General features: G+C 38.4%; 1 protein-coding gene and 2 long non-coding RNA genes across 3 annotated transcripts; 2 read left to right on the top strand and 1 right to left on the bottom strand.

Moving 5' to 3' along the window:
* The first annotated feature begins 1,765 nt into the window (after positions 1-1,765).
* Positions 1,766-4,794, top strand: LOC124387991. Its single transcript, XR_006926304.1, has 3 exons — positions 1,766-1,918; positions 2,477-2,588; positions 2,761-4,794. It is a non-coding gene; the product is annotated as an uncharacterized LOC124387991 (long non-coding RNA).
* Positions 4,795-9,220: 4,426 nt separating this feature from the next.
* On the bottom strand, positions 9,221-10,635 carry LOC124387992. The gene is made up of 4 exons (XR_006926305.1): positions 10,470-10,635; positions 9,893-10,069; positions 9,468-9,579; positions 9,221-9,257 (listed from the first exon to the last, which is right to left on the bottom strand). It is a non-coding gene; the product is annotated as an uncharacterized LOC124387992 (long non-coding RNA).
* A 4,498-nt stretch (positions 10,636-15,133) lies between these two features.
* Positions 15,134-15,585, top strand: LOC124387563 (C-C motif chemokine 8-like). Its single transcript, XM_046851974.1, is given in 2 exon segments — positions 15,134-15,267; positions 15,474-15,585. Coding segments are annotated over 2 exon segments (246 nt in total).
* Positions 15,586-21,474: the final 5,889 nt, after the last annotated feature.

Raw genomic sequence — 21,474 nt, 5'->3', positions numbered from 1 at the left:
AGCGCTCTGTACCGAATTCGGAGGGCTGCATGCTAAACATCAGGTCGCACTGCATAATAAACGAGCGGCAGGAGTCAGGGTCACCCGAAAATCGGGCTGGCGGCGCGAGCTGAGGCTCACGCATAGCTGGAGGGGCAGTAGGCGGAGCAGGCAAGCACCTGTGGTGAGTCGGTCACCGAAACGTGTGCGCAAGAATCCCATGATTTCCTGCACGCCTGTAGAGAGGTTTTGAATTTGTTGCTCCTTTTGGTGATTTATCTGACAATTATCTGACAATCACCAGCCTAATGCACTGTCATGTGTTGTGGGAATTAGGGGGAATTAGGGGGCGGGACAATGGACTTAAGATGTGCCTGGACATGTGCTGGTTTAAGCAGGGGAACCTTCCATGCCATGCATGATTTCAAACCATGACGTCTTAGTGTATTACCAACAGTAACCTTGGAAATGGTGGTCCCAGCTCTTTTCAGGTCATTGACCAGCTCCTCCCGTGTAGTTCTGAGCTGATTTCTCACCTTCCTTAGGATCAATGAGACCCCACGAGGTGAGATCTTGTATGGAGCCCCAGTCCGAGGGAGATTGACAGTCATGTTTAGCTTCTTCCATTTTCTAATGATTGCTCCAACAGTGGACCTTTTTTTTACCAAGCTGCTTGGAAATTTCCCCGTAGCCCTTTCCAACCTTGTGGAGGTGTACAATTTTGTCTCTAGTGTCTTTGGACAGCTCTTTATTCTTGGCCATGTTAGTAGTTGGATTCTTACTGATTGTATGGGGTGGACAGGTGTCTTTATGCAGCTAACGACCTCAAACAGGTGCATCTAATTTAGGATAATAAATGTAGTGGAGGTGGACATTTTAAAGGCAGACTAACAGATCTTTGAGGGTCAGAATTCTAGCTGATAGACAGGTGTTCAAATACTTATTTGCAGCTGTATCATACGAATAAATAGTTAAAAAAATCATATATTGTGATTTCTGGATTTTTTTTTTTAGATTATGTCCCTCACAGTGGACATGCACCTACGATGACAATTTCAGACCCCTGATTTCTAAGTGGGAGAACTTGCAAAATAGCAGGGTGTTCAAATACTTATTTTCCTCACTGTAAGTGTTGTTTTGAGTTTTATAAAAGACAGTGAACATCGTCGCTGTTCGAAGAAACGAGATCCGACTGCACACTTCCTGGAGTCATGTACGATTTATGATTTTAAATTTATTTTTTATTTACAATCCTTCCAGTAGGTAAAAAATACATCCAAATTAGGAAGATTCACAGATGATGGTTTTACCCTCACCTTTGTCTTCTTTTTACAAAAAGTGGATTCCAGATGTGTGCAGACCCTGAGATGGTGTTGGTGCAGCAGATCATTAAAAAATAAAAATTCAATCTGGACTCATATGACAAAATCAAAACGTCTCTCCAGAAATTAGCAGTTTACCTAAGATTAACTTAGCTCAGCTAAGATTTTCCTCATGTGATAATTATCATGAATGACCATAAATCATCTCAGTTAGCTTTTGGTGAACTTTATAATATAAATATAGATTTTTTTTTTTTTCATTGACATAGAAAACTGGTGGTCAGTAAACATCTGTTCATTATTTACATCTGTTAATTATTCACTCCAAACGGTAAGTATGTTCAACCTATCGGATTGATATTGGGTAAATATTGTCTAAATGTTTCGCCAAAACAGCTCTGATCCATCAAGACCTTTAGTCTGAATCAAAACACCTAAACCACTCCTCCTTATACCAGCTTTATCATCCGAAAAATTAGGGGATATCTGCATTAATACCATCCTGTTCACATCATCATCAACATCACCGTCATCAGCAGCAGCAGTCATGATCTCTCGTTCTCTCCCACTGGTTCTGCTGGTTCTCACCTGCCTTTAGTCCATTGCAAAGACCCAGAGTAAGATAAAGTTTATACATTTTTTAACTTGTTTTTTTTTCTGTCCCTAAAAATTCATAATATAAGTAGTAGCAGTAAGAGGTTGTGGAAATAAACATAGTTAATAAACGACTGTATGTTTATGACACTGTTAAAGTTCAATACTGAGTGATGGAATGTTGTGATGAAGCAGATTTACTGTTTATTACTTTTGTATCAGCAATTCTTTACCATTTATAGTAATAAAATGCAGTGTGGACACTGAAGACTCCTTCCATAAATGTTAAACCATAAATCTCCAAATAGAACGTGGAGCATCTGCTGTACACGTCACTGTGACTGAACTGTTGCTATAGAAACGTATCAGAACGAGAGCATTAATACAGTATAAACCTGCACTACTGTCAGAGCTGCTGTTCTACAGAATTAATCAACACCTGGTAACCAATCAGGATCCAGGATTCAGCAACAGTTTAACAGATACATCAGACCTGCATTTTATACTGAATATAAAAGTGTTTAATATCGAATTATTGAACATTTAATCACAGAACTGAATGTGGAAGTGTTTTCTTACAGACTCAGATGTATCAGACTCATGCTGTTCCAGATACTATGAGATTCAAATCCCTATCAGATTCATTACAGGGTATAAAGTAACAGACCCTCAGTGTGCACAACCAGGAGTCATGTAAGTTTTAGCCTCTGGTTTATTAATAAAAAAATAATCACAGCAATAATTCCATGTCCATGTTTATCACATTATAACTTAATACAATGGTGGAGTTTTGTAGTGTGTGTTAGATTTTTGGAATTTATTGAAGTTTCAAACCTCTACTCTAAATCTTCTCTCTAATCTGCAGCTTCATTCTGAAGAACAGCCGTCAGATGTGTGTAGACCCTGAACTCGAGTGGGTGCAAAACTTCTTAAGACGATTTGACTGGATAGATCAAAGTATGATCGAAACTCCATAGAGTTTAAAATCCTCTTTCCAATGAATAATTCATATTCATACAAAAGTACTTTTATGTAGTTAAGCAGGAGGAATAGATTTTTAATTATTTATCAGAACATACTGATACTAGCATGATTTATCTGATTTATTCTTCGGTTCTGCAGAGACGCAGGTACTTAAAACAATGTTGTTAGACACAAATGACTTCAAATTCTTTTCAATTTACTTTGTCTCAACTGAATAAAAATACATTTTTACAAATCAAATTTCTACATGTATTGAAAAATAAAAAATACACTTTTAACTTTTAACATCTGATTAATACCCAAAATATCATTAGAAGTATTTAGATGAACGTAATTTTTCACATCTTTAAAAAGTCAAAATAGTTTATAACCTTGAACAGTTGCTTGACTTTAAGATTGTCTTATATTACTATGAAATGTGTGTAAATTACTGAAAAAGTCAAGCCTGTTTCACAGTCATATATTTAACCATTTTTATTCAAATCCATGAAAGACATTATCAGTAGTGAATGTGCACTTTAATACAGTAATAAAAAAGTGTATTACAGTGTAATAAAACAATAAATGCTTATAAATTGGGCAATAAAATTTGTTTGTCCGATTAGGTGCATCCAAAACAAAACAATGAGAAAAAAACCCCACATCACTCAAATTTCAGAATTGTAAAATTTTTGCTGACACAAAAGCAAACATAGTAGCCATTTGTTTTTCAAAATTAAAAGTCCTTTTGACCAACTGTTACTGTTTTACAAACACTGAAACGATTCAGCTGATAGATACTGATGAACCTTAAAAAAAAACTACGAGAAAAGACCTAGACAACAACAAAACTGTTGGGGCACCTTATCTGTACGTTTCACTCCTGTAGATTTGAGAAGAGGGTCTGCAGCGTTTGGCGGAATCTCCCTGTTGTCTATGTCCATGATGATTCTCTAAAAGTCTACAAAGGTAAATTAAGGTTAATGAAACATTTAAAACCATCACCTTCATGGAGTCCAAAAATGGCCATGGTGGTTTGTGCAAGTTCCTTCTGTGCTTTATATCTCTGGCCAATCAAAAATATATACAATCACAGAGAAACTGAGGGACTGCAAGTTCAAGTATAAGTGTTTTATTTGTTTCCAACAAGGAATTTTTTTAAATAGGAATATCTCACAGCTTCACCCAGATACATGACGGGGCACCTCAACATGTACTTTCATCTGAGGTCTAAATCCAGACTTATAGCTTTCACTGCAACAAAACAATACTTCATTAATTAGGACAAATCAATGGTTCCCAAAGGTTTTACATTTCAGAACTACTCAAACAATAAAACAATACAATTTGAGAACCACAATTCAAATGCACCAAATACCTGATCCACATATTTAATCAATTCTCTGGTTTACTCATGTACAGCTTCACCTTTGCTCTGAATAACTTGGAGACCTGAAGAAGCACAACCTATACAAATAATCCAAAAATCTTGCTTGTAATAGCTGTGATAAGCAGGAACAGAACATCAGAAGCTCTTTTAGAATTTCACAAATACACAGCAGCATTTTGATAAACATGAGTTTCTTAAATATTCATCACAAAAATGTAGTTTCTGTAATCTTTAAAGACTTTCCACATCAATTACTGTAAATCTGATGTAATAGTTTCTCGAGCCACCTGATACTGTAAATTGTTTAGCATCAGTTATGACAATGTAGTTTATATCTCTTCTTCCTATATAGCACTTTTCACAATGAACACTGTGGCAAGGAAAAGACTTTAAGATGAATGTATTGTGAGAACTAACAAAGTTCTCACTACTAAACTGTGATGAAACACTCTTTTCAGATATCTGATTTGTTGATGTAAATGGTAAATTCTCCACACTCTATGAGGTAAAGTTTGGTGTTCCTCAAGGATCTGTCTTAGGCCCACTGCTTTTATCTTTATATATGCTGCCTCTTGGTGAAATCATTCATAAACATGGGATTCGCTTCCATTGCTATGCTAATGATACACAGCTGTATATTTCAGCAAAGCCAGATGAGAGAGATCAGCTTAACAATGTTGAGAAGTGTGTAAAGGACATTAGACAATGGATGCCTAATAACTTTCTTCTGCTCAACTCAGATAAGACGGAAGTACTTTTACTAGGACCACATGCAGCTAGAAGTAAACTTTCCGATTACGTAGCATCTCTGGATGGTGTTTCTGTTTCAGCGTGTACGGCTGTCAAAGACCTTGGTGTGATTATTGACCCGAGTCTTTCCTTTGAGTCTCACGTGAATAATATCACCAGGATCGCCTTCTTTCACCTTAGAAATATTGCTACAATTAGAAATATGATGACGTTACAGGATGCAGAAAAATTAGTTCATGCTTTTGTTACTTCTAGATTAGACTACTGTAACGCTTTACTGTTACTGTTGGAGTAAGTGCATAAATAAGCTTCAGTTAGTTCAAAATGCAGGAGCAAGAGTTATCACTAGATCTAGGAAATATGACCACATTACCCCTGTTTTAATCATCTACACTGCTCCCAATTAAATCTCGCATTGATTATAAAATATTACTACTGACATTTAAAGCACTTAACGGTCTTGCACCACAGTATCTGAGTGAACTTCTGTCCCAGTATGATCCTCCACGCCTACTTAGATAAAAAGGTGTAGGCTATCTGTTGGTTCCTCAAATAATGAAGACTACAGCAGGGGGCAGATCTTTCTCTTATAAAGCCCCACAGTTATGGAACAGCCTTCCAACCAGTGTTCGGGACTCAGACACAGTCTCAGTGTTCAAGTCGAGGTTGAAAACTAATTTATTTAGTCAAGCCTTTTATCAGTAGAGTTTTTTTTTCTTAGGTAAAGGCTCAGATCTGGAGGGAACATGGATATAGAGTGTTTGGTGAACTGGTATATTTGTATGCTGTCGTCCCCTCACATTCACACGTTCACTCGGGTTTGTTGATGGTGGTGTGGTGGGTCGTCTCTTATCCCAGAGATCCCTCATGTCTGTGTTACCTTCTGGTTCTCCCTTTTAGTTATGCTGTCATAGCGAGTCTTGCCGGAGTCCAAACTGCACAGTGACATTAACTTTCATACAACAATAGTTACACTTAATAATCCATATCCTTCTCTTCCTGTCACCCTCTCTCTCTCTCTCTCTCTCTCTCTCTCTCTCTCTCTCTCTCTCTCGGTCGAGTTAAACATGCTCCTGAGGCTCCAGTGACCACTGTTCCTGCCCCTCTCCCTCCGTGGATCTTCACACTTCTGTGCAGCTTGGGACGGTCTCTCATCAACACCTTGGGTGGTTCCATGTAATTCCGGAGTAGAACGGGCACTTTGAGGATGGATTAGACTGTAGTTAATGTCAACAGTCTCCTACACTCAAGAATACAGTTTGCTTCTGATCATCATCACTGTACCCCGCAACATTGTATATCTGCTTCAAATGGACATTTGGTGCAAACCAGATGAGGATGGGTTCCCTCTTGAGTCTGGTTCCTCTCAAGGTTTCTTCCTTATGCCATCTCAGGGAGTTTTTCCTTGCCACAGTTGCTCATCAGGGACAAACATACTTACAAAGAACATATTTACGTTTAATCACCACATTATCTGTGTAAAGCTGCTTTAAGACAATGTTCATTGTTAAAAGCGCTATACAAATAAAAATGAATTGAATTGAATTGAGTCTATTTAAGTTTGCCCTTTTGGCTTGGACTTTGTTGGTTCATTATATTTGTCGTTACCTTTGTTGCAGTACAGTTGTCGGTGTATTTGACCTTATTTTTGTTGTATCTTCTTTCATGATATTGTTCTTGGTATTTGTCTGTCTTGATTCTAGCAATTTGAAACTGGATATGTGTGGGTTTGTTTTGTTCTGTTTGGTGAGTGTATTTCTATTTTGTTTTATCTCTTTGTCTGCTGTTTTCTTGAGTTTTCCCAAGCCTTTCTCCTGAGTTTTTCCTTGCCTCCTGGTTTCTCCTGTTTTCCCTAGTCTCCTAGCTTCTCCTGCCTACTCTAGTCTTCCTGAGTCTCCTTGCTTTCTTCTTCTCCCGAGTCTTCCCAAGCCTTTCTGCTCTTTAGAGTTTTCCCAGGTCTCCTGTCTCCTCTGTTCTCCCAAGTTTTCCCTAGTCTCCTGTCTTCTCTAGTCTTCCCGAGTATCCTGGCTCTTCCCTAGTCTCCTGTCTTCCCGATTGTTCCCAAGCCTTTCTGTTCTTCTGAGTTTTCCCAAGTCTCCTGTCTTCTCTAGGCTCCTGGCTTTTGTGTTCTCCCGGGTTTTCCCTAGCCTCCTGTTTTCTCTAGTCTCTAGGCTTTCCCGTTCTCCCGAGTTTTCCGCAAACCTCTGGTCTTCTCGAGTCCCTAGTTACCGCCTGTCTTCCTCAGTTTCTTCTTCCTGTTTAGTCATCTCTTATTTGTATTTGCCCTTGTTTATTTTGTATTGTTAAACCCACTCTGCCTGTAATATTTTTGGTCCTCTTTTCTCAAGCTGTTTTTGGGCTTATGATTTTTCATTTAAGATTCATGCCATTGCATATCTTGAGTGCGTGTACCTCCACCTCTCCAGGATCTTCTCCACCTGCTCCCTACTTTTACCACAAATCACAATATCATCCACAAACATCATAGTTTATGGAGACTCCTGTCTGACCTCATCAGTCAATTTGTTCATCACCACTGCAAACAGGAAACGGCTCTGAGTCGATCCTTGATGCAGTCTAACCTCCACCTTAAACCAGTCTGTCGTTCCTACTGCACACTTCACTGCTGTCACACTGTCCTCATACATGTACTGCACCACCCTCACATACTTCTCTGACAGACCTGACTTCCTCATACAATACGAACATCAGATAAATCATACTAGTATCAATTTATGTTTTAATAAATAATTATATATATATATTTCTCCTGCTCAACTAGAGAAAAGGTACATTTTGCATGGAAATGAATTACCTGTTGGAGAGATGATGTAACAGATGTTTGAGGTTAGTTCAGTCTTTCATTCAGGATTTGGTCAAGACTTTTCATGTGTTTCTGCACCCACTTGAGTTCAGGATCTAAACACACATGATGGCTGTTTTTCAGGGTAAAGCTGCAGAGCAGAGAGAAGATTTACATCAGTGTAGAACTGCAATAAAATCAGTTTTAAGTAAAGTTTTAATATACTACATAGTAATAGATTAATGTTTTACAATAATACACCCACAGAAGCATAAAACAATAATGTACATAAAATAATGACCTTTATTAAGTGATTATATATAAATAATAAATAGGGGGTAAAACCTTACATGACTGCAGGTTTTGCACAGTGATGCTCGGTTACTTTATACCCTGTAATGAGTCTGATAGGGATTGGATTTCTCTGGTATCTGAAACAGCATGAGTCTGGTACATTTGAGTCTGTAAGAAAACATTTCCACATTCAGTTCTGTGATTTGAATTTCAATAATAAGATATTAAACACTTTTATTCCCAGTATAAACTGCTACTGCTAGTACTACTATGAATAATAATTATAGGAACAGAAAAAAATAGTAAAATATATAGGAAAATAATAACTTTATCTTACTGTGGGTCGTTGTGGAGGACTGAAGGCAGGTGATAAGCAGCACCAGTAGGAGAAATCAATTAAAAATATAATACAATGATTATTTATATATTTTAGTACTTTAACAGTTTTTTGTGATACAATCAAAGTCTTGAGCCTGATAAAACAACTAACATTACGTATAGAACGAAGAAAAAGTGGAAAAAGAAGAGATGTGGCAGAAAAAGTACTAGATTTAATATATATATATATATATATATATATATATATATATATATATATATATATATATATATATATATACACACACACAGTGGAACACCGGTGTACGGGAATAATTCGTTCCCCGAAATCTGCTCATGTTCTCATATGCTCATACTTGCAAGTTAATTTTCCATAAAAATTTATTTAAAGCATTTCATCCATTCCTAAACCTCAGGCGAGTACTTATATTAGCCCTAAAAATGTTTTCTGCCTAATTTTGACACACAAATATACTTGCAACAACTTTGAAACATAAAAAGTAATACATTCTTATGTGTACTGTACTGTACCTACATGTTGTGGTAGTGGTTAATAGTGAGCGGGAGATGATGCTGCTTGACTGGAACCAAACGTGGCGAAAATAATTTACTACATGTACTACAAGGCACTCGTACACCAGGGTTCCACTGTATATTCCTTCTGCTCAACTACAGAAAAGGTTCATTTTGAATTACCTGTTGGAGAGATGATGTAACAGATGTTTGAGGTTTGTTCAGTCTTTCATTCAGGATCTGGTCAAGACTTTTCATGTGGTACTGCACCCACTCAAGTTCAGGATCTACACACACATGACGGGTGAAGCTGCAGAGCAGAGAGAAGATTTACATCAGTGTAGAACTGCAATAAAATCAGTTTTAAGTAAAGTTTTAATATACTACATAGTAATAGGTCAATTTGTAAAGTTTTAATATACCAACAGAACCATAAAACAATAATGTACATAAAAGACCTTTAAATGACCTTTATTAGATGATTATATATACATTAATAAATGAGGAGGTGAAAACTTACATGACTCCAGGTTTTGAACACAGATGGTCTGATAGTTTATACCCTGTAATGAGTCTGATAGGGATTGGATTTCTCTGGTATCTGAAACAGCATTAGTCTGATACATTTGGGTCTGTAAGAAAACATTTCCACATTCAGTTGATTAAATGTTTAATAATAAGATATTAAACACTTTCATATTCAGTATAAAATGCAGGTCTGATGTATCTGTTAAACTGTTTCTGAATCCTGGATCCTGATTGGTTGCCAGGTGTTGATTAATTCAGTAGAACAGCAGCTCTGACAGTAGTGCAGGTTTATACTGTAATAATGATCTCGTTCTGATACCTCATTGTCTCTATACACTACTACTATTACTACTACTACTACTAATAATAATTATAGGGACAGAAAAAAAAGTTACAAATTGAAAAGCTTTATCTTACACTCGGCCTTTGTGAAGAACTGAAAGCAGGGGAGAACCCGCAGAACCATTAGGAGAAAACGAGGGATCATGACTGATGATGATGATGATGTGATGATGATGATGGTCACTTTGTGAATAGTATGGTATAACACAGATGGTATAACACAGATATCCCCTTATTCTTCAGAGTCCAGGCCTTAATGGGTCAGAGTTGATCAGAGTACAGTTAATAATAAACAGATGTTTATTGACCACTAGTTTTGCACGTCAGTGACAAAAAAAACTTCTGGATTTTCATTATTAAGTTAAGTTCTTCAACAGCCAACTCTGAGATGATTTGGCCAACTCTAAGATGATTAAGGGTCATTATTGATAATTATCATGTGAGAAAAATGTTAGCTGAGGTAAAACTGTAGTAAATAATAGAGGAATTGTGAGCAGTTAGAATCCTGAATCATATATTTTAAAGAGTAAATTTCAGTAAAGCTCCCAAACACTGTTAGATTCAGTGTGAAGATAGAGATCCAGTCAGGATCCAGTCAGTAAGTGTTAAACAACACAGAGTATCTCAGAGAACCAGTTTCACTTGAACTTACCTCAGGATTTACACATGAACCGATTGAATGTGTCTGAATGCTGTTATTTACTTTTATTTATTTATTTTTAACTCCAACAGATTTAACCATTGCTGCAAAACTAAAGAGAAAAAAATGCACTGGAAACATACAGGCACAACTAACTTCCTCTTTCCTTCTTCTTCCTCTTTTCTTCTTCTTCTTCTTCTTCTTCTTCTTCTTCAGTGTTCTCACAGTGTTTTATTGCCATCTATTGGACCACTTCAGACCACAGACTTACTCAAACTCTCCTATATGTTGTTCCATAAACCTGAAATTGTCTTAAAAATGACATTTAACCAGTTTCCCCTCAAACATTACATCAGCATTTATCACATGTATCCACATCAGATCCGTCACTAATATTATTATTGTCTCTATAAAGTATAAAATTTTCTACTGTATTTAAAGTATATTTTGAGCACATGTAGAGATGATAAAATCGTTTGGATAGATCTCGGATGTCTTCATTGTGTTGAAGTTTACACAGAAGATCATATTTTGTGGAAAAGGCCAAGCATTGAAAATCACTCGAGATGATTATAACATGTATCCACCTCAAATACTTCCACTAGTATGAAGAATTATAACCATAAATCCAGGAATGCTTATTAGAAACTGTAAGTTATGAATGACTTTGTAAGTCGCTCTGGATAAGGGCAAATGTAAATCCAGTCAGTAAATAGTAGTCAACACCAAGTCAAGTCAGGTCAAGTCAAGTCATGTTTATTTGTATAGCGCTTTTCACAACAGACATTGTCTCAAAGCAGCTTTACACAAAGCAACCGTGAAGGTGAATGGTGTGTATTGATCCCTGATGAGCAGCCGTGGTGACTTTGGCAAGGAAAAACTCCCTTAGATGTAATGAGGAAGAAACCTTGAGAGGAACCAGACTCAAAAGGGAAACCCATCCTCATTTGGGTGACATCAAGAGTTTAATCATAAATCTTTTAACAATACAGAACACTGGACAGTGAGAACTAACATGATTACTGGAGTATAAGATTATAAGTGATGTTCTTTCTGCAGTCTTAAACAGTCTATATGGTTAGTAGCTCCAAGTTTTATGAGCTCAGCATTTGTGATCATCACAGATCCAGCATCAGCTTCTCCATGCCAGAGCCTTTAAACACTCCAGGAGGTCCAATGTCAAAACCACACATATAGCGGGATCCAAATGGCACTGGTACATCTCTAGATGGGTTAATTGTATTATAATTTACTTCAGGATTTAACCATGAATACATGAATAATAATGTTCAAAATGTTCTACTGCATATACAATATATTTAGAGTCCATGATGAGAGGATTAGATTGTTTGGATAGATCTTAGATGTCTTTATTGACGATTTAACAGTGTTTTAATGCCATCTGTTTGACTGGATTGTGGTCAAAGATATTAAATATTTCCTTCAGATCCCTTCTACAGTTCATGAAAACCTTTAAAAAGTGCTTCAACTCCTGTTCCTCTGAGGCTTCTTCTCTCTGTGTGATAATAAATCTATTTATTTATTTATATTGATATAGACATTCATCTATCTATTATGTTCCACAACAGTTTCCTCTAGGTCCTGATACTGATCACATCCAAGCGACTTCCAGATTTTGTTCCATGATCTTTAATTAGATCATTCCATGCCAGAAGAAAGCATTTACTCTTTGCTTATGGGGATGTGATTCTTTGTTCTGTCATATTTCAGAAGTCAAGTGAAGTTTGGAGTACAGTAGTTAAGAAATTAGACATCTGATTGGAAGGTATAAATGCTGGACCCTTCAACAAGGTCAATAACCTTTAAGAGAAATTTTATGTTCAAAGGAGCCATGAATAAATGATATAAGTTAAATCACCCATTGCTGGTATATAACTGGTGTTCTCCCAGTACACATGCACCAATTCCTAAAAGAGGAGTTTGCAAGAGACCAACCCAGAACATACCTAACATAGAAACAGTATTTTAAGAAGAGATTATTCAGAGAAGCAAACAAGTTATAAATGTGCTTTGCTTTGCACAGTAGGTATTAATAAATCAGAGCAGATACATGCGTATATTTAATATCTAAAAAAAGTGTCCTGTTTGGCATGACATTTATTTTCTTTAAGCCACATGTTAAGCTAATTCAAAGTGAGACACTTTGAATGTGTTGAATGAGTCTATGCTGATGGTTTTCTATACCCAATCCACCTCAGAGTCCCCACAAATTCTATATCCTTACACAATTGAATTTAGTTTGCTACAAGCGATGTTTTTTTTGTGGAACTCAATACAGCAAAATCTGCTCCTTTTGCATCTGTGACAAAACATTTAATTATCTTCTCATTTATTTTAGACCAAAGACCGAAGTTATATTAAAAGTCATGAGGCTTTTTTTTAATTATCTACATGAGGTGTCTTCAACTGTTCGGGAATTTGATGGTGGAGTCCTGAACCAGTGCAATAGACACTTTTTCACAGCAGTTATTTTGATAGCAATTACATTATTTATGGTTCTATTTACTGACATCCTGCTTATATTCTACTAAAGAGACTTAGAAATAATGACATATTGTCACATATTGTCTTTTCTGAAACATTTTATATATATATATATATATATATATATATATATATATATATATATATATATATATATATATATATATACAGTAAGGAAAATAAGTATTTGAACACCCTGCTATTTTGCAAGTTCTCCCACTTAGAAATCATGGAGGGTCTGAAATTGTCATCGTAGGTGCATGTCCACTGTGAGAGACATAATCTAAAAAAATAAAACCAGAAATCACAATGTATGATTTTTAAACTATTTATTTGTATGATACAGCTGCAAATAAGTATTTGAACACCTGAGAAAGTCAATGTTAATATTTGGTACAGTAGCCTTTGTTTGCAATTACAGCGGTCAAACGTTTCCTGTAGTTTTTCACCAGGTTTGCACACACTGCAGAAGGGATTCTGGCCCACTCCTCCACACAGATCTTCTCTGACTGGGCTAGACTGGCTAGGCCACGCCAGAACCTTGATATGCTTCTTACAGAGCCACTCCTTGGTTATCCTGGCTGTGTGCTTCGGGTCATTGTCATGTTGGAAGACCCAGCCTCGACCCATCTTCGATGCTCTAACTGAGGGAAGGAGGTTGTTCCCCAAAATCTCGCAATACATGGCCCCGGTCATTCTCTCCTTAATACAGTGCAGTCGCCCTGTCCCATGTGCAGAAAAACACCCCCAAAGCATGATGCTACCACCCCCATGCTTCACAGTAGGGATGGTGTTCTTGGGATGGTACTCATCATTCTTCTTCCTCCGAACACGTTTAGTGGAATTATGACCCAAAAGTTCTATTTTGGTCTCATCTGACCACATGACTTTCTCCCATGACTCCTCTGGATCATCCAAATGGTCATTGGCAAACTTAAGACGTACCTGGACATGTGCTGGTTTAAGCAGGGGAACCTTCCGTGCCATGCATAATTTCAAACCATGATGTCTTAGTGTATTACCAACAGTAACCTTGGAAACGGTGGTCCCAGCTCTTTTCAGGTCATTGAACAGCTCCTCCCATGTAGTTCTGGGCTGATTTCTCACCTTCTTAGGATCATTGAGAACCCACAAGGTGAGATCTTGCATGGAGCCCCAGTCCGAGGGAGATTGACAGTCATGTTTAGCTTCTTCCATTTTCTAATGATTGCTTCAACATTGGACCTTTTTTTCACCAAGCTGCTTGGCAATTTCCCCGTAGCCCTTTCCAGCCTTGTGGAGGTGTACAATTTTGTCTCTAGTGTCTTTGGACAGCTCTTTGGTCTTGGCCATGTTAGTAGTTGGATTCTTACTGATTGTATGGGGTGGACAGGTGTCTTTATGCAGCTAATGACCTCAAACAGGTGCATCTAATTTAGGATAATAAATGTAGTGGAGGTGGACATTTTAAAGGCAGACTAACAGGTCTTTGAGGGTCAGAATTCTAGCTGATAGACAGGTGTTCAAATACTTATTTGCAGCTGTATCATACAAATAAATTGTTTAAAAATCATATATTGTGATTTCTGGATTTTTTTTTAGATTATGTCTCTAACAGTGGACATGCACCTACGATGACAATTTCAGACCCCTCCATGATTTCTAAGTGGGAGAACTTGCAAAATAGCAGGGTGTTCAAATACTTATTTTCCTCACTGTATTTTATGAGTTGCTCAGTAGCTCTCAGTAACAGATTATAAACATAATCAGTGTTTACAGTAAAATACTGAGTGATGGAGCAGAGTGATGAAGCCAAGTTACTGTTACAGTCTAAAGTTGATTAGTTTTCCAAGATTCTTTATTTTATCTAAACTACAGCATTTTTTTATCATTATAATATTATATGCTATGTTCGATTTACAAAAAAAAAAACAACCAACCAAACAAACAGAAAAACAGTATTGACACTGGTGACTTATTCCATCTTTTTCACATAAAAATCTCTTTAGTGAAAACGTCACCATATCAACAATTACACGTTTCTAAGATGTTTCTGCTTTAGACACGTATCAGAACGAGCGCATTAATTCAGTATAAACATGAACTACTGCAACAGATACATCAGACCTGCATTTTATACTGAATATAAAAGGGTTTATATCGAATTATTGAACATTTAATCACAGAACTGAATGTGGAAATGTTTTCTTACAGACTCAAATGGACCAGACTCATGCTGCTTCAGTTACTATGAGATTCGAATCCCTATCAGACTCATTACAGGGTATAAAGTAACAGACCGTCAGTGTCCAAAACATGGAGTCATGTAAGTTTTCACCTCCTCATTGTTCTTTTAATTCATTGTAATGAATAATAATAAAAAGTGATCATTTTCATGTGCATTATTATTGTATAATTGTGTGTAATATAATATAACTGTATATAATGGTGGAGGTTTGGAGTGTGTGTGTGTGAGATTTTCTGATTTTATTGCAGTTCTACACTGATGTACATCTTCTCTCTAATCTGCAGCTTTACCCTGAAGAACAGCAGTCGTGTGTGTGTAGATCCTGAACTCGAGTGAGTGCAGAACCACATGAAAATAATCGACCAGATCCTAAACAGATCTGAATCGAGTGTTTAAATAGTTTTAAAAAATGTTTAAACCAGATAAATCATCCTGGGCTAAAAAAAAGGGGATTTTAAATTAAAGTTTTTTTATTCTTCGACTCTGCGCACACACACACACACACACACACACACACACACACACACACACATATATATATATATATATATATATATATATATATATATATATATATATATATATATATATATATATATATTATATATAAGTTATATAGTTTTCTAATCAGGCACCAATACAGAAAAATACTTTGATTATATTCAATAAAAACCTGTAAAAGTATTAATGTGACTGTATTATAAGATTTTATTGTGTATTGTTTATTTTTGTGTATTAATGTAGACACAGTAAAGGTTGTGTAAGTGGACATCTATATAATACAAACCCGATTACAAAAAAGTTGGGACACTGTATAAATTGTGAATAAAAACAGAATGCAATGATAAAGTTTAAAATTTCAAGATTTTATTCAGAATACAACATCGATGACATATCACATGTTTAAACTGAAAATGTATAATTTTAAGGGAAAAATAAGTTGATTTTAAATTTCATGGCATCAACACATCTGAAAAAGTTGGTACAAGGCCGTGTCTCCACTGTGTGGCGTCCTCTCTTCTTTTTATAACAGTCTGTAAATGTCTGGGGACTGAGGAGACAAGATGCTCAAGTTTAGGAATAGGAATGTTCTCCCATTCTTGTCTAATACAGGCTATTAGTTGCTCTGTCTCAGGTCTTCTTTGTCGGATCTTCCTCTTTATGATGCGGCAATTGTTTTGTATAGGTGAAAGATCTGGACTGCAGGCTGGATCCTTCTTCTACGCAGCCATGATGTTGTAATTGATGCAGTATTCAATTCAATTCAATTGATTTTTATTTGTATAGCGCTTTTAACAATGAACATTGTCTCAAAGCAGCTTTACACAGTTAATGTGGTGATTAAAAGTAAATTTGTCCCTGATGAACAACTGTGGCAAGGAAAAACTCCCTGAGATGGCATAAGGAAGAAACTTTGAGAGGAACCAGACTCGAGAGGGAACCCATCCTCATCTGGGTTGCACCGAATGTCCATTTAAAGCAGATATACAATGTTGCGGGGAACAGTGATGATGATCAGAAGCGAACTGTATTCCTGAGTGTAGCAGACTGTTGACATTAACTACAGTTCAATCCATCCTCAAAGCTCCCGTTCTTACTCCGGAATTTCATGGAACCACCCAAGGCGTTGATGAGAAACTGTCCCAAGCTGCACAGATTGGCCTCCAGTCAAAGAGAACACTATCCAGAGGAAGACCTGGACGAAGTGGGAAGATCCACGGAGAAGAGAGGGGCAGGAACAGTGGTCACTGGAACCACAGGAGCATGTTTAACTCGACCGAGAGAGAGAGAGAGAGAGAGAGAGAGAGAGATAGGGTGACAGGAAGAGAAGGATATGGATTATTAAGTGTCCTTATTGTTGTATGAAAGTTAATGTCACTGTGCAGTTTGGACTCCGGCAAGACTCCCTATAGCAGCATAACTAAAAGGGAGAACCAGAAGGTAATACAGTATGTGGTCTGGCATCGTCATGTTGGAAAATGCAAGGTCTTTCCTGAAAGAGATGACATATGTTATTCTAAAACTTGAATATACCTTTCAGCATTGATTGTGATTTAACAGATGTGTAAGCTGCCAATGCCACACGCACTCATGCAACCCCATACCATCAGAGATGCAGGCTTCTACACTGAGCGCTGAGAACAACTTGGGTTGTCCGTATCCTCTTTAGTCCGGATGACATGGCGTTCCAGTTTTCCAAAAAGAACTTCAAATTTTGATTCGTCTGACCACAGAACAGTTTTCCACTTTGCCACAGTCCATTTGAATGAGCCTTGGCCCAAAGAAACGCCTGCACTTCTGGATCATGTTTGGATATGGCTTCTTTTTTGACCTGTAGAGTTGTGTTCACTGACAATGTTTTCTGAAAATATTCCTGAGCCCATGGTGTCAATCAATCTCGCCTCCCTCACCTTGTCACCAAAACATCCTACATGCGCTGTCCCTCTAAAAAACTCATTTCTAATCTTGTCCATCCTCGTCACTCCCAACGAAAACCTTAACATCTTTAGCTCTGCTACCTCCAGCTCTGCCTACTGCCTTTTACTTAATGCCACTGTCTCTAATCCATACAACATCGCAGGTCTCACCACAGTCCTATAAACTTTCCCTTTCATTCTTGCAGATACCTTACTATCACAAATCACTCCTGTCACTCTTCTCCACCCACTCCACCCTGCCTGCACTCTTTTCTTTACTTCTCTAACACACTCTCCATTACTTTGCACTGTTGACCCCAGGTACCTGAACTCCTCCACCTTCTCCACCTCTTTTCCCTGCAACCGCATCACTCCACTGCCCTCCCTCTCATTCACACACATGTACTCTGTCTTACTCCTACTGACTTTCATTCCCCTTCTCTCCAGCACATATCTCCACCTCTCCAGGCTCTTCTCAACCTGCTCTCTACTCTCACCACAAATCACAATATCATCTGCAAACATCATAGTCCAGGGAGACTCCTGTCTGACCTCGTCCGTCAACCTGTCCATCACCACTGCAAACAGGAAAGGGCTCAGGGCCGATCCTTGATGCAGTCCAACCTTCACCCCGAACCAGTCTGTCGTACCTACTGCACACTTCACTGCCGTTACACTGTCCTCATACATGTCCTTCACCACCCTCACATACTTCTCTGACACACCTGACTTCCTTATACAATACCACAACTCCTCTCTTGGCACTCTGTCGTACGCTTTCTCTAAATCCACAAATACACAATGCAATTCCTTCTGTCCTTCTCTATACTTATCCATCAACATTCTCAAAGCAAATAAGGCATCTGTGGTGCTCTTCCTCGGCATGAAACCATACCGTTGCTCACAGATGGTCACCTCTTCTCTCAGCCTGGCTTCCACTACTCTTTCCCATAACTTCATGGTGTGACTCATCAACTCAATTCCCCTGTAGTTACTGCAGGTCTGCCCATCTCCCTTATGCTTAAAGATCGGTACAAGCACACCCCTTCTCCATTCCTCAGGCATCTTCTCCCCTTCCAGAATCCTGTTAAACAATATGGTTAAAAACTCCACTGCCATCTTTCCTAAACATCTCCACGCTTCTACCGGTATGTCATCTGGTCCAACCAATCCTATCTACATCCTACTTTACCAACTCCACATCATCCAACCTTCTCTCTCTGTGATTTTCCTCATTCATCAGCTGCTCAAAATACTCCCTCCACCTTCTCAACACACTCTCCTCACTAGTCAACACATTTCCCTCTCCATCCTTTATTGCTCTAACTTGCAGTACATCCTTCCCAGCTCAGTCCCTCTGCCTGGCCAATTGGTATAAATCCTTTTCTCCTTCCTTAGTGTCCAACCTCTTCTACAGCTCCTTATATGCCTTTTCCTTGGCTTTCGCCACATCCCTTTTCACTTGCTGCCGCATCTCCTTGTACTCCTGCCTACTTTTCCCATCACTCTGTCGATCCCACTTCTGTTTTGCCAACCTCTTTCCCTAATGCTCTCCTGCACTTCCTCATTCCACTACCACGTCTCCTTGTCTTGCTTTCTATTTCCAGATGTCACACCAAGTACTTTTCTAGCTGCCTCCTCATCACTCCTGCAGTAGTTGCCCAATCATCCGGCACCTCTTCACCACCACCAAGCCCCTGTCTGACCTCTTCCCTGAACCTCACACTACACTCTTCCTCCTTCAGTTTCCACCATCTTATTCTTCTTTCAATCCTTACTTTCCTCCTCTTCTTCTTCGCCTCCAAAACCATCCTACAGACCACCATCCGATGCTGTCTAGCTACACTGTCCCCGCCAACACCTTACAGTCTCCAATCTCCTTCAGGTTGCATCTCTTGCATAGCACATAGTCCACCTGTGTGCACCTTCCTCCACTCCTATACGTCACCCTATGATCCTCCTTCTTCTTAAAATACGTGTTCACCACTGCCATTTCCATCCTTTTAGCAAAATCTACCACCATCTGCCCTTCCACATTCCTCTCCTTAAAACCATACCTACCCATCACCTCCTCATCACCTCTGTTCCCTTCACCTACATGCCCATTAAAGTCTGCCCCAATCACCAATCGTTCTTTCCTAGGTACACCATCTACCACTTCATCTAATTCACTCCAGAATCTTTCCTTTTCCTCCATCTCACAGCCAACTTGTGGAGCATAGGCACTGATGACATTTATCATCATCCCTTCAACTTCCACCTTCACGATCATCACCTTATCAGAAACTCTCTTCACCTCTACTACTACACTTACTGTAATTCTCCTCCTTGGCCAACAGTAGCCCAATTTCCACTGGTACCCTGTGGGCTAATGATACCTGTGGCGGTCGTTGTTAACCCGGGCATCGACCGATCCGGTATGAAATTCTCCTTTGTGATCTGCATATTTGATTTGGCACGTTTTACACTGGATGCCCTTCCTAACGCAACCCTCCCCATTTACCCGGGCTTGGGACCAGCACTAAGAGTGCACTGGCTTGTGCCCCCTAATGGCTGGGTTGATGCACTGTAGATGATGATAACTTCAAACTCTTTGCAATTTTTCTATGAAAAACTCCTTTCTGATGTTGCTCCACTATTTTTCATTGGGGACCCTCTGCCCATCTTGACTTCTGAGAGACACTGCCACTTTGAGAGACTCTTTTTATACCCGATCATGTTGCCAATTGATCTAATAAGCTGTAAATCGGTCCTCCAGCTGTTCCTTATATGTATATATATCAATAAAATATTAAATGATGTCCATCTGAAACACAGATCACCTCCCATCCCCCCTTCACAACTAGAAAGTAGTAAGTCAGTGGTTGGATTTCTGATCAGAAGGTTGTGATAAATGAGAGATCAGTGACTCTGTATAAAGGGAATCTGGTTAATACAGTAAATGTCAAACACACATCATCATCGATGTGAGAATCAGAATCAGAGTTAATGAAATTTTAGAAAGAATCAAACAGAAGTGTGTGGAATCATAATGTAGAATAAGAGTTCAGAAAACAGCCCAGACACAGAGAAATAGGATTTTTGGGATCTGAAATCTTCAACACATTAGTGATCTGCATGAGTCATATTTACTGCCTCACTACAAACAAATTGAATCTACATCGCCTAGAGTTTATGTGTGTCTGCTCCTGAGCAGTGCCACCCTCAAGTGGTGCTTCCTGCAATAAAAATAACTTCTGACAGTCTTGAAATACATTGTGGTCTCTGTGACTCAACCATTCAAACTGTGCTGAGAACATGAATTAGTTCTCACACTGTGGATTGTAACTGCTACTATAGAAAAAAAAATGGGTACAAAATGATAAATCTTTTAGGTGAGGATCCTGAACAGGTCATGTGAAGAGCTACGGTCAGCCTTAGGAATGAACTTGGTTCAGAAGGTTGTCAGTTCATACACAAAAGAAGCCAAAATATTGACCCTGTGGTGACCTGGAGCTTCCACTGGCGAGTTCAAACAGTAAAGTGATACAAGAAGAACCTTGTCCAGTGCTGTTTGCCAGGTTTGGAGTTCCACAGGCTTTCTATAGCTGCCATTGCCAATTCTTGGTAATGACCAATTCAAGGTTTTCAAGCTACAAAGTTATTTTTAAAGTGTGTGTATACAAATTCTTTTCTGCCCCTGTGGTGGTGTTCAGCCGGCTTCTCTCCATGTGCGTTTTACATTTACGGCATTTAGCAGACGCCCTTATCCAGAACGACGTACAAAAGTAATTTGAGTCTCTAGTAATGAATAAATCTACACTGGTACGCAAAATTGCAAACAAACGTGTTTCAGGAAGATGTAGGTCTTCAGTCGTCGCTTGAAGAT

Source organism: Silurus meridionalis, chromosome 6 (assembly GCF_014805685.1).
Source record: "Silurus meridionalis isolate SWU-2019-XX chromosome 6, ASM1480568v1, whole genome shotgun sequence".
Lineage (NCBI taxonomy): Eukaryota > Metazoa > Chordata > Actinopteri > Siluriformes > Siluridae > Silurus > Silurus meridionalis.
The sequence above is the reverse complement of the archived record's forward strand: the minus strand, read 5'-3'. Positions and strand labels throughout refer to the sequence as shown.